The sequence below is a fragment of the Dermacentor albipictus genome, unplaced genomic scaffold (genome assembly GCF_038994185.2).
Source record: "Dermacentor albipictus isolate Rhodes 1998 colony unplaced genomic scaffold, USDA_Dalb.pri_finalv2 scaffold_12, whole genome shotgun sequence".
Taxonomy (NCBI): Eukaryota; Metazoa; Arthropoda; class Arachnida; order Ixodida; family Ixodidae; genus Dermacentor; species Dermacentor albipictus.
Genome location: NW_027225566.1, coordinates 14,264,096 through 14,277,726, shown reverse-complemented (window position 1 = coordinate 14,277,726; position 13,631 = coordinate 14,264,096). Strand labels below are relative to the sequence as shown.

At 45.9% G+C, this 13,631-nt stretch overlaps 1 protein-coding gene across 1 annotated transcript in view; it reads right to left on the bottom strand.

The window, feature by feature from the left end:
- Ttc30 (tetratricopeptide repeat domain 30) overlaps nt 1-12,232 on the bottom strand; it is a 37,657-nt gene extending 25,425 nt beyond the window's left edge. Inside the window, exons 1-2 of the mRNA XM_070528452.1 lie at nt 12,102-12,232; nt 8,524-8,737 (exon numbers count right to left, since the gene is read on the bottom strand). Of these exons, the coding sequence (XP_070384553.1) occupies nt 8,524-8,703 (180 nt within the window). The 5' untranslated portion in view covers nt 8,704-8,737; nt 12,102-12,232. The remainder of the gene's footprint in view (nt 1-8,523; nt 8,738-12,101) is intronic.
- Nucleotides 12,233-13,631: the final 1,399 nt, after the last annotated feature.

The window sequence follows — 13,631 nt, the reverse complement described above, 5'->3', positions numbered from 1 at the left end:
ATATATATATATATATATATATATATATATATATGGCGATCGGAATGTTAGGCAGGCCCCAGCTCCCCCCCCCCCCCGGGAAAATGAAAACGTTCCACCTATGCCTGCACCCTTGCTTTGTTGCCACCTTTCGCAGCCACTTTGCCGTTTCTATATCCCAACATCATTTGTCACGCTTGCCCCACTTGTCCTTCCAACAATGTTGCACTTGGTCGTGAGCTTTCTGGCCTCCTTTTTCATACTTTGTTCACTCTTTAGAGGTACAAATATTTGGGCACGCTTATCATCCATGTCACCGAGCCATTCCTAAAAAAACATATTGTGCTCCATGCTTCTTTAAATGACAAGACATCCAACCAGTGTAATTTTGTTCTCCCTTTTATGTGGTTCTACCTTTGCTACCCACCGCCAATCGGCCCACCACTTTTGGTGAACTTTGAACTCTCACAAGATTCATCAAGCATAGTACGGGGTTTGCAAATGTTAACGCAGGGACCATTTCTTCGTTCCAAATTGTCCTACCACCTATTAATATTGCAGCCGCAACGTACTCTATGTGTATTGTATCGGAGGCCTAGCTGAATGTTATGGATGTAAACTAAATCAAAGTTTAAGGTACTTCATTCTGTTCGTTTTTCTATCGAATTAGTGTAAGGTGTGAACAGCAATAGGCACACTGTAGACTCCCGTAAAGACGAAGCCGGTATAGCCAAACGTACGAATATGAGGAACACTGTATGAGCATTTCATTCGTTTCCCATTCAGACAATACAAACTCAATCCTATTATCCTGAACAGGTAATTAGTTTCAGCAGAACTTCTACAGCCGCCATTGACGCCTATTCCCTGGCTCAGCGAGAGACACAGATATGAAGAAGGCGGTGTTGCTAGACCTGCACTAGTTCTGAGGACTTAACAGTTATGCAAGCGTCGTGGATACCTGTAGAGCTGTCACAATTGAAACATTACTTTTAGGACGTCCTCGAGACGGTTCTTAAATATGTTGATGGCAATACACAGAAGCTAGAGGAACCAGCAATAATTCACCCACGATGCAGCCCATAGTGCCTTGAATATTTGGTGCGTCTTTTTTACATCAGAGCGCTATAGAATTTTTCATCAAGCTAGGTGAAATATCGACTTTGGTGGCAGCACGCATGTTCACACAGCGCGAGCAAGCAATAATTCTTTGATAGCTTAAACAAGAGTACATAATTAGTAATAATTCGTTTAATGAAAATTCCATAAACGTGTTCTTGAACCTGCCTTTTGGTTTTAATGCGAATTTATGTATTATTTCACGTTGTAGACATCTGGCTACAATAATAGCTACTGTTTGAGAATTTCCCAACATTGTTAATCACTTTTGGTGAACGAACAAATTTTCACGGTCCTTCGAGATTGCCCTTACAGAAGTCCACTGTATGGGGCACCTTATCAAGGGTGTTTCACGTAATTTGAAGCAAGGATTAAAAAGAAAGTGGTTAACCACAACTGAACAAAAGAAACGACATATGTGTCGCTCCTTATTAATATCTTTTATATTACGCTTAATTGGTTAGTTAACTAAGATCAATTATGGCATTTTTTAATGTTCCCTTCAGGGCTAAGTGTGCTTCGTTAGGTTGTAGACGGCATTGGAAAACGATCCATCCAATTTTTTGTAGCAATGTACACGCTTTGTGGTGATTTTTTCCGGCCTTTCAAAGAAAGCCCAAGTAATATGAACCACTTTACTGCGCTCATGCGCTATTGTATTGCAGAGCTCTCAACCGCGCTTCGTGCGAAAGAAACCTGCGCGCGGACCATGGCGAAGTGAGCGGCCACGCCCCTAAGCATCGGCTGCCAGGAGACGCGGGCCATGTCTACCGCCGACGCCCATACCGCGATATGGGGCTACGAGAGTTCGCTGTGAACGCGCCACGTCCACAGCTTGGCGAGCGGCCACGTGACATCGTTGGCTACATCCCCGCAACGCAGTGGAGGCCCCGACGCCTTTCGCGTTCGCCGTCACCAGGACGCTACCTGTCGCCGCAGCCCCAAACATACACTGGCCCAGCGCCGGGCCAGTCCGTCAGCCCATATCAGGAAAACCAGAAGCAGCGACTCATGAAGGTACGGTTGCTGTACATCGAAATACTGAAGATCCTCCACCGCCAACGAAACCTCTTCAAGATCTATCTCGACGACGCAGCAACGACGCGCTAGAAACCAAGCCTGGAAGAAAAGAATATGCCGATCAAAAAAGGCCTGACAACGCGAAGTACTACCCACAAGTGAACGCGACGCAGCCGTGATCCGACTCCAAGATCAAACTGTAATGCAAGACAACAAACAACCGAGCTCGGCGTGCTTCTTGACGGCCACAAAGTCACCGCGCTTGTAGACACGGGAGCCGACTACTCCGTCATCTGTGGATTATTCGCCGCCAAGTTGAAAAATGTCAACACTGCATGGGACTGCCCTCAAATGCGGATAGCTGGAGGAAACCTGACAACGCCGACTGGAATCTGCACTGCAACAATTGCAGTTCATGACAGGACCTACCCCGCGACTTCTTTGCTCTCAAGTAGTACCCTCAAGACGTAATTCTCGGCTAGGACTTCCTGAGTCAGCACGGCGAAATAATCGACCTGAGGTCGAAGTCGATAACGCTGTCCACAGACCAAGCGTTACTACCAAAAAAGGCTTCCAGTAGGTGTGCCTTAATTGAGTGCACTTGAGGACCAAGTCGGCATCCCACCTTGTTCCAGGATCGCAATTTACTCGGCACTAAAATGGCCGACATCTACTGCTCAACCGTGATATTTACGTCGCAAGAGGGACGGCTCGACTGCATGTAGGAAAAACGGAAGTGATGCTGACAAACTTCAGCCACGAGTTCAAACACATCAGCAAAGGCACGACGATCCCATACATCGGGGAAATAGTGGAAACAAGGAATGCTTTTGTCCTCTCGGAGTCTGCCGCATATACCTCAACGGCCGTAGTTTCCGAACCAGCCTTCGACGTAATCCGAGTCTCCCCATGAGTAAGCAGCAACCGCTCAGAAGTCTTCTCCGACGATACTAGGACTGCTTTCGACGTAAAGGAGAATTCGACAGACACCAGCCGAACTTTGTTGATTAGTTCAATATGTATTTCGATTTCTCGTGCTAGTATTGCCCACCTCAATAAATAATCCGGCTCAAGGATGAGAATTGTGCTGTCTGCCGCAGGGGAATGTCAAAAAATTTCAACAAATCTTAAAAATGCTGACGCTGTATAAGAAGGAAAATACGAATTTATGCTAACAATTGTGTGACCTACTGCCGAATAAATGCCCATTGTGGCGCACACCACCTGCAGGTCACCTGGAACCCGATTGATTTTCAGCACAAAAATGTAGAGCGTGTGTTTGAATTTCTCGAAGTGTCAATAGAAATCACCCAGGTGCAGGCATACCATATTTTTGGTTCCTTTTAGTTTACATGGGGTGCTACTTGGAAACGTTTTATTATAAATGTTTGGGTGTGTATTTTTCTGCTGACCTTACGTAGAACAGCCATACCGAGTACGCTTCTAGAAAAAGCCAGTACGTTGCCTAATTTCATTGAGCGTTACATTAACAAAGCACCAACTAACGTAAAAGAATTGTTTGATCACACAAACACTAGGTCTCTTGTGGATTATGCGTGCAAGGTGTGGGATTCTCAATTCGCAAATCTGTGTGTTTTGCTTGGATATGTACAAAATAGAGCGGTCACATTTGTTTCAAATTATCCTACCTGTCAAAGTGTTGCATCCATAAGAACCTTATTAAACTGCATCACTCTACGAGAACGGCGTCTGTGGGAAAATTTGATTATTATATGTAAGATATACTTTGAAACGATCGGGAGTTAACAGAGACCAATACGTACTGCTTCCTCATTTTTTGTCTCGCCGCCACGACCACGCTGGGAAAATACGACATAGTGCCGCAACATTGTGCTTTAATACTCCTTCTTCCTACACGCCATCTCTACGTGAAACAATTTGTCAAAATCTGTTCGAGATTGTGATTATGAGGGCATGGTAGGCGGTTGTATTACCCACTGCCATTTAGCTGCTCTCCATTTTTTTTCAGATTTGCATTGCTGATTTTTTGTGTGCTTATAATATTGTTATTGTTGTGGGGGTCGAACATATTATGCACCATGTTTTCCCCTTGCAGTAATACCTTTATGACGCTGCAGGATTTATCAAAAGGCTCTGAATAAATAAAGTAACTAATGGTTGCGAGGCTATTCCAAAAAAAAAAATCGAATGGTCAGAAAATCGTGGGTGTTCCAGATGTAGTGAGGTTTCTAGGCCCAAACATCATCTCTAGGGAAGCTCATCAAGAAAGAGATGCAGATGGTGCTCCACTAGCAAGAAAGAAACGAACGAACTATGAGTGCAAGAAATGTCAAGTGCCACTTTGTGTGGATTTGTGTAGTTGTTATTCCATTCATTTTTGTTGCAAGACGTTGTATTGGAAGCCAGTGAAACGGGACGGCAAGAGACAAGGACGGAATGCCCGGCAGATTTAGGATAGACACAGAAATGCTCCCAATGCATATCATACGGTACGTTAACACAGTGCTTGTGAGATCAGGAAAAGCATGACACCTCCGTTGAAGCATGCCCGTGTGCGCTACCTTAAAGGGGCACTACAGAAAATATTAGGTCGAGCTAGACTGAAACAATAATCTGTTGTAATGAATTAGGCATTCGCAACGTGAAAATGACGCAAATGAAAAATTAGAGTGGCGCCCCCTGTCGAGGAGTATGGTACCTGTCCTGTGACGCATCGCGTGACGTCAGGGCACCGGGCGGCTCGCAATGCCCGCTAACCGGGAGACAGGACAGCAGGAGGTGGGCAGCTTAATAAACGTCGCCTATGCGGGTTGAGAGGGGAATGGCTGATTTGCAGACAGTGGCAAAAACGGTAACGTGGAGATGACGTCGTGGCCTCAGTTTTGGCTCGATTGAATCAAAATGTGATGAGTAACCGGAGTAGGAGGTTCGCTGGTAGTATTGTACGCAGAAAACGTCGTATATTGGCGCCCAGAAAATGATCGACTTCTAGGCAGATAGGAATCGCATAAACTCAAACTAATATTTTCCTTTAGGGTCCCTTTAAACTTGTTCTGTTTTTTTTTACTATTTAAGAAAGTGAGAGGAATAAACAAAGAAAAAGGGATTGCCAAGTCCGCCTGGGCTTATTTTGTTAGTGGGGTATCTTTTATTGCATATAATGATAATGCCTTACAACGAGAATTTGCAAAGTTTAGTTAGGCACATGATATGACAACAGCTCTCTTTGTCATTACATGATTCTATAAGTGATTTTGTTTGTTTAAATTAAACATTTGTGTCCAGAACGAGACCATTGCTTGTTGCGAATCGTTTGCAAACGTAACAAAAAAACTGGAGGACGCTTAAGCTTCGCCTTCAAGAGTGGAACGCGACAGCGTTCCCGTCGACCCGCCAAGGGATGTGAGACAATGGGCTTCGGCGCAGCGACTACGCGCCCCGCATCGGACGCGGTGAGCGTCGAGCAACGCAGCGTTCGGCGCGGCAACGAAATGTGCGCCCGAGCAAGCGACGCACGCCTGAGCCTTAGAAGAGCTCGTTTCTAAGGCAACACCGCATTCACTAGAGGAGCGTTTGTACCGCTTTGAAGCATGGAACTCGTGGCTCAGTGTACATATTCTAAAAACACCAGCCACAGCTCGGCCAGTGTAAGGTGTTTAGAAGGGCTTCACAGAAGCCCATTGGTCTAGTACAGGAAGCCATTCCGGGGGTTCACATAGTGCTCTGAACAAGTCGCGTGTGTATATAATGCTCTCAACAAAATAGTGTCTTGCTGAGTGAGCCTGTATATGACAATGTCTGATGTCCATTCTCGTCTTCCATACGCTGTGCATGCAAAGCAGCATTAGCATATCACTCGGCGCTTCCCCTTTTTCTGCACGTGGAAGAAACCGGATTCCAAAAGGGCTTACCGGCAATTCTTTTTTAAGTGTTCTTTGTAGGACGTCCCACAGAAATACGGCGTCATGGCAGTCAATAAAAATATGCTCAATTGATTCTGGCTTATTACAGATTAAGCAGTTTACCGACCAAGGTACAGAAAGACCTTTGCTTTGTAACCACGGCTTTACAGGGAGAGTGTCAGTATGTAATTGAAAAAAGAACGTTTTAGCAGAGGGTCTCACTGGCATTTTTTTAACGCGCTTTAGCACATCGCGTTCAGGACCTAGCCTGTAGGCAGCTCGGTAAACCGGTAATGGTAAAAATACATCGAGAATATCAGAATACAAACGCTTTTTCGTGACATCACACAAGTATTCATATGAGAACCTTGCCTTGAGCAGGCGTACAGAAGTAACCACTTCGCGCAAATAGGGACTGAGCGGTCCAGCTCCAAAAGAAACAGATGACAGGACAAAGTCAGATAGATAATCCTGCAATCGTGCTTGGATCACAGTTCTCAAAAACACATCAGTTTGAGAATATGTACATGTCGTGTAATTGATCTTTTTGTTTGCGTTTGTGAAAAGGCAATAAAGAAAAAAAAAACTCGTGGCTCAGTGGTAGCGCTTCCGTCTCACACTCCGGAGACCCTGGTTCGATTCCCACCCAGCCCATCTTGCAAGTTGTTTTTTATTTATGAAGGGCCTGCTGGGATTTATCGCTCACGGCCAACGCCGCCGACGCCGACACGAGCTCCTTAACGCTATCGCGTTAAAATTCTGATCGTTGGGCTACCAGATAACAAAATCTGCAATTTTTCCCCGGGTTTCCTCCTTAAGAGTACCACCGGATTTATTCCCCGAATTCCAACAACTGTGAAGCCCGAAAACGAAGGACCCTTATATATATATATATATATATATATATATATATATATATATATATATATATATATATATATATATATATATATATATATATATATATTTGATGGGCGGTTGTGCACCCAGTTTCGCAAGTACAGTAGCCTAGTGATCTGCCCTTTAGGCCACGAACACATTATTATTATTCCATATATAAGCCCATATATACATGCAGGTAACAGGCTGGCACTTACCATCGAGAGGGGCACAGTGCCTGCGTAAACTTCAGGAAGGAGGGGATAGAAAAAATATATTGAAGATAGCAAGAAGGGAAGATGAAAGAGACATCACGACAAGCCACAAAGACTAAAGCGAAGCAATGACAGAGTACGACAGAGTGTGCCAGTAGGAACAGAACAAACATGCTGAAGCAGAACAAAAACACGTAAGTTGCACAAAAGAATCACAAAATCACAAAAGAATATGAAAACGAAACAAAAGCAGCGAAACGGTTTTCTTCTTTGCAATGTTCCTCACAAGCAGGAAGGCAAGCAAGTTTGTTGTAGGAAAGAGAGCAGGGCGCAATGAGCCTGATCGCGTAGAGCAGCACAACCACTGAGACATATGCCTGAAAGCGCGGAATAGAACAACCTTACCAATTTCTCTCGTGCAAGCCAGTGCTTCGAGGCACTTGGCGTGTTGTCCGCATCGCATAGCAACAATTTCATAATGTGAAGTAAGCGCGCACACCTTCTGGGTGACGATAGTTATAGGTTACGGGAAGCGTTCGTTCACGAAATTCGCTGCTCGCCTGTCATTGCACTGGGGTGCCGTGGAGCGTTTCTACAAGGTCGAGCACGTTGCATGTTGTCATTGAACAGCATTTTAATGCAGAAAAAAAAACGTTTGCTTGCTCTGAAGGCTCCGGTCATGGTGGCTGAGGACTCTTTCGTCATTAAAGCATGCAGCGCGCCTGTAGTCATAATGGGCAATTTTACCTTGCTGGCTCATGGAAGCTTAGAGTACACCGATTCCAATAGTGTATGCGATCCGCATAATTGTTTGCCGACTTCCCCACATTTACGCTCGTATGTTTAAGTCGTCGCCCTCTGTCTTGTCGAGTAAAAGCTATAGCTCAATTAAAAAATGATTACTTTTCCCTTTAATTGTTTCGAACCCACGTTCCCAAGCATAGCAGCCCAACGCTATACCTATTAGGCCCGGAAGCCTTTTTTAAACTGCCATTTAACATGAATATGGTGAATTACAGAGATAGGGCTGTCTAAAAATGTGGGATGATCCAAAGGTAGTGCATTCTAAACAAATCACATGGCACAATATTGAGCCCACGACCTTCTATTTCTTCCATGTCAACCCCAATTGTCTCGCCCTCTTTTTCATATCAGGTCCTTCCGAACCGCACAACCTGTGTTCGCTTTTTCTTGGTGAGTGAATGTGAAGTGTGAGATAGATCTCCCAGACTTACGCTCACGATTTTCCATGCTCTGCAACATTCCCCTAAGCGCCTACCGGCCAGATATCTAATAGGAAAATCAGAAAGTTCAAGTTTTTTATCTTTCTTTTTTTCTGCACGCAAACTACGACTGCCTTATAAGGACCTGATCCCTGACAGCCCTACGAATTACAAATTAATTATCCGCACAAACAAATTCCATACTTGCGCTTGGTAGTGACAGAATGCGAGCAGGGAGATCGCAGCTCGGCTGCCCAGTGCCCCCTGTCGGCGACTGCAATCCGCCAGCGCCGAGGCAGCTTCGGTAAATCGACCTTCGCGGATGAGGCTGTAGATGACGCTCGTGTACTCGCCGTCACGGATGGGACGCATCCACGATGCCATGTGCGCATCTGAAGTCTACCTGTAGGTGAGAAATCTGGCGAGGAGAAACAGAGCTAAGTACTTCCAATGAAAAGATCACTCGTCGTTTTACATGGGCGCGCTGACCTTAGCACCGCACTCAGTGTGAAGTTACTACAACTAATTTCTATCAGGCAGAATAGAAACATTTGACTAATCGCCTTCGTAGGTGCGCCTAGAGTTCGTGTGTTTCGGGACTGAGTGCTAAGTAATGAATTGCATTCACGCTCGCTGCGGCAGTATTTCTATCTGGGCCGTTCGAACAGGGCTGTGTACTGAGATATTGCTCCACAACTAGGAACCACATTGATATATATACAGGTAGAAATTAGAGAAGTGGGCCAATATCCACACAATGTTCCTGAATCAAAGTTATTATGGTTAAAACAGGTCGAAAAATTGCGAGAAATGCCAGATATTCAGACCACTTCATTAGGTAGTCTCCACCACCTCACGCCCCCTGTGAGGCCACCCGTTATCTTCACAAACCATGGTGCAGTCGCCTTGTCCTTAAAGTAGCAACGCGCCAATGAGAGACTATTCAGCGCAATGAACTGTTTGCATACCGAAGCCTGTGGCATGCAGCATAGTGTTGCTTTGCAGTGGCCGCCCTTCCGCTGCTGCGTAAGAGACTACAGACCTTTTCAATTTTTCCCTTCTAGCTGCGCGCGGGCTGCCAGAGCGAGCCAGAGCTCAATAGTTTTTCTCGGGTCGCTCTGCCCACCGCACGTTCGTTTTTCTCGGGCTGGATGGTTCTAGCCACCCGCGAGCTGCCAGAACTAGCCAGGACGATGTTGGTCTGGCGGAGTCCGGCTGATCTCTGTCTAGCAGGTGACACAGTGGGGTCGATTAGCGCTCGCCGCCATCTATGTAGAGACTAGACTCATGAGGGGGCTTGATGACATTTCCCTCGTTCAGCCAACTGGCTACGGTCACCTTCGGTGTTCATTACCCTAGCGTTATAGTATTACATTCTAACGCACCATTAAGCATACAGAGACGATCAGCCACAATCATAGAGGCGGCAAACATTTGAAGTTTTTTTTCTTTTCCTTCTTTTTTGTGCGCGTGTCCCGCGAAGCTTCTTTCCATGAACCGCGCGCCGCGCTCTCATGCGTGCATATCATGTGTCCTGTTCCGCACAAGTTTTAGACGCTCATTCTCACACTTTGTCGTTAGGGGCAATTTTTCTCTGATGGCATCCATTTCACATATCTCGCATGTAAGCTATTATATATTTATTTTTCTGCAGCTAGCGAAGGCGGTCGCAGCTAGCCAGCGTTCGCTCTGTCTGTCCGTGGTATGTTTGGGTGGCGTCCCAACCGATGTCGCCGATGGGTTCTAACTAGGCCGTCGATGTTAATCGAATGCACTAGATGAGTAATGGCTAGCCGGTCTGTATAATCGCACGTATGTACATTCCCTTAGTGCTCTCGTGGCGAAACAATACTTTTTTTTTCGTATGAAGCTTGTCGCTGGTCGCAGGCGGCGTGAATTTTCATGGACGAGCTGCGACCCCAACTCCTACAGCACATGGCCTGAGAAGCACCGTCAGCCGAAACAACTTTCTGAAATCGAACCCGAAGCAGCCCAAGGTTCGCGGGACGCATACGTCACAGGCCCCGCATTCATTTTCCCCCTCGCTTTCTCGCTGCGCGGCGCAGTTCGGCTGACGGTGTCGCGCGCGAGTTAATTTTGTTCACGTTAGAAAAAACCGCTCGCAGTTTGCGGCTGCACATTTCTGTACCTGAAAAACTTATCCAAAGCTCCGATCCATCCATGCGTCTCGTCAGATCAACCCGACTCTTTCATAATTTCTCCATTTTCCCACAACCTGCCTATAATACTTTAAGACAGAGCAAATAGTTTTATATTTTCTTTGTATTTTATGTTACCTACACATAGTAAAAGGATTTTCATGTCAAGCATTTTCACGGCAAGCTAGCTGATTGTAACACCCTATTTTGAGCTTGTATTCATGTGCGCACGCAGGCACAAGCGCATAGTTGTCATACTGATCAATCCATCCGGGAAGCGAGACAACATGTACACTGGTACTATAATACCAATACAACAGTGCTGCAGGACTCTGCTAATAGCAATTTTATTACTGTTAGTTGCCTGTCTTACACCGACACCAGTAAGGAGATCCGCTAAGAAGTCTTTGTTGTCGCCCCTGTTGTGGTCTTTCTTTGTATGACAAAGAAAAAGCTGTTGGCCGCAAATGTCTGTACTTTTCCCCTTTGTTACTGCGTGCTGGGGCCCTATAGCGTAAAACTATTCCAATATGTTTTATTCCAATCTCCTGACGTCAAATTTGCGTAACCGCCGACGCAAGCATCAGGTAGTGACCCGCAGGGTTGTCTGAACAGGCCAATCAAACGCTCTCCTCCTTCATAGGTCGCTTTTGTTTTCTTGAAAAGCGAATAACAATGCTTACACTGAGTGGCTTGTCTTATCTAATTGGCTGACAAGAGGCGAGGACCACGCTCAAGCAAAGAGTGATTGATGGGGCCGAGCCACTGCACTGAAAAGCGCTAAGTTGACGAAGAGGGTGGTGCCGGCGTCTGCGATTGGTCCGCTTTGCCTCACTTAGCTTGCGGTGGCTGGTCGAAAATCGCGGGGGCATCCAACGGAAGCTTAAGAATGAGGGTTGGCATAACGAGGTCGTAAACGTGCCGAAAGTGCTCTAAAACGTTACACAGCCTCGCAGAAAGTTTTATAATACGCAAATAAACCCATGCTCTCCAGCAGGTGCGAGTAGCCAGTGCCTGAGCGATCGGCTGTAGCCATCTTTTAATCCTTTCGGAACGGGGCAGCGTGCTGCTATTCAGAAGAAAATTCAGTTTGTTCGGCATATCAGTGCATCTTTAACGCGTACACGTCACTTTGACTCGGTGAGTTTTTGCAGTTTTGTGACGTCGCGCGACAGGCAGGTGAAGTCGGTGCAGTCGGAAAACTTTTGACCGATATGCAAGGGCTAATGGTGAAAAGGCGTCGAATCAGAAATAAAAAATTTTCGTTTGTTCGGTCAAATGATGCATAATCAGTGTGCACACGTCATATCAGATGGGGAGCTATCGCGCTTTTCATAGCGTCGCGTGACGGAGAGGTGAAGTGGGAGTGGTCAAAAAAAGTTTTTGACCAATCGCGGAGGGCTCATTGCAAAATTGGACTAGAAAAGTTTGGAATAGTTTTACGTTATAGCGCCCCGGCTTTCTGCACATTGCGTGCACCGCCTGTCCTAAATGCGAGATGCTGAAAATATTCACCATCCACTTGGCCTCGACTTTTGCGACGGCAAGGCGCTCTGCAATAACGGAAACTGGAAATAGCCATGCTTCTGTGAAATCTCAATACGAGCAGAATATGCCGCTTACCTTGTTCGTTGAAGAACGTTGGCTTCAGACTATAATGTGCCCTCGAATGCCGCTGCACGCTAGCAAGTGAGCGGTAACAATTCAGTAATATTTGCGGCAAACGGCAGAGGGGATCCGAACTTCACAGCGACCATCCAGTGTACTCTATTTACGATCCGTTATTTTGCATAGATGCCAACGGCGAATGTTTAGTGGAAGACTTCACACCGAGTCGTGCCTGGCGGGGGCAGTACGGCCAGGCACGCGCGTGGTTTACCGTGCTGGTTGCCATGGGTAACGGGCGCACTTCAATCAATGGCGACCAGCGACCGCATACGGCGCGCTCGCCTCAGAAGTTGCGCGGCGAGGAGGAATGAGAGGCGAGCTCGCAGCATGGAGGGGAAAGGCGCAAGGTCAGTAAAGTGTAAAAACAAAAAGCTTTCGAGTTTGTATGCTTGGTTGATGCATGGACCTTCCAAGAAAGCTGGCGCATTTCAGTGGAAGTAGCAAGAAGCAAATATTCGGTGGAAGAATCAAGACACACGGAAGATGTTCAAGCGCGATTACATTGTCAGCGCATATAAATGGATTTATCTACATTCCACAGCCGCGCAATTAAGCGAGCGCTAGAGCATCTTCTACTTACTTCTTGCTTTGGTTATCTGCGCCTTTTATATCAGTGGCATAAGGAGTTATTGTAATAAATGGAGGCATGAAGCTGCACTCCGGCCTTAAAGTTCTGGGAAGGCCAGGTATTGTCTTGTGTACTCTTATCTGTGGTTTTTCTTTGATGGGGACGTAATTATTGATCTGCGGGTTTGAAAGTCCTCAAGGATCACTGGGGCAGTAAGAAATGCCAAACTGAATGACCCGCATTCATTGTGACCATCTAGGGTGCTCTGACGTGCACCTATGCTTGGCGCTTGTCCTGTGTCGTTCTCCCCTCTTGTGATCGTCTTAGTTGGCGCTGTTCCTTCCTAATTAATTAAGGACGCCTCTGTTATTTCATTTCATCTCCCCCGCCACGGCAACCGCCAGTCGAGTCCGCGACCATGGGCATTGAAGAAGAACGCCACAGCTTGCTCCGCTGCGTTTAAGACGACGAAATAATTGATCGCGTTTTTTGTTATCTTCCATTTCATTGCGTTATGAACAATATTGTAAGGCCTCTCCCTTCCCAGACTTGATCTTCACTGAATAGTTTGTTTCCCACGATTTTGCAGCATCGTTTCTTGGATTCAGCCACAGGGGCACTTGTCCCACAATTCGGGAATTCTCAGCTTTATCGATTCTACGTTATTGTCTAATTAATGTTGATGTTTTGCTGCCTTTCAGCTAGCGCTGCCAGACTCCTATATGTTATGTTCTTTATCAAATCAAATCAATCTTTATTTTCATTCTGTCAATGATACAGAAAGAAATACTGTGTCAAAAAGCTGCTTTTCAGAACAGCTTGACTAGGCCACAGCTTCATAGAAAAATTTCGGAGCAGTAACAGTACTACCGTAAAATAAATCAAAAATTGAAACTTAACAGCCAGCGTAGTACTAC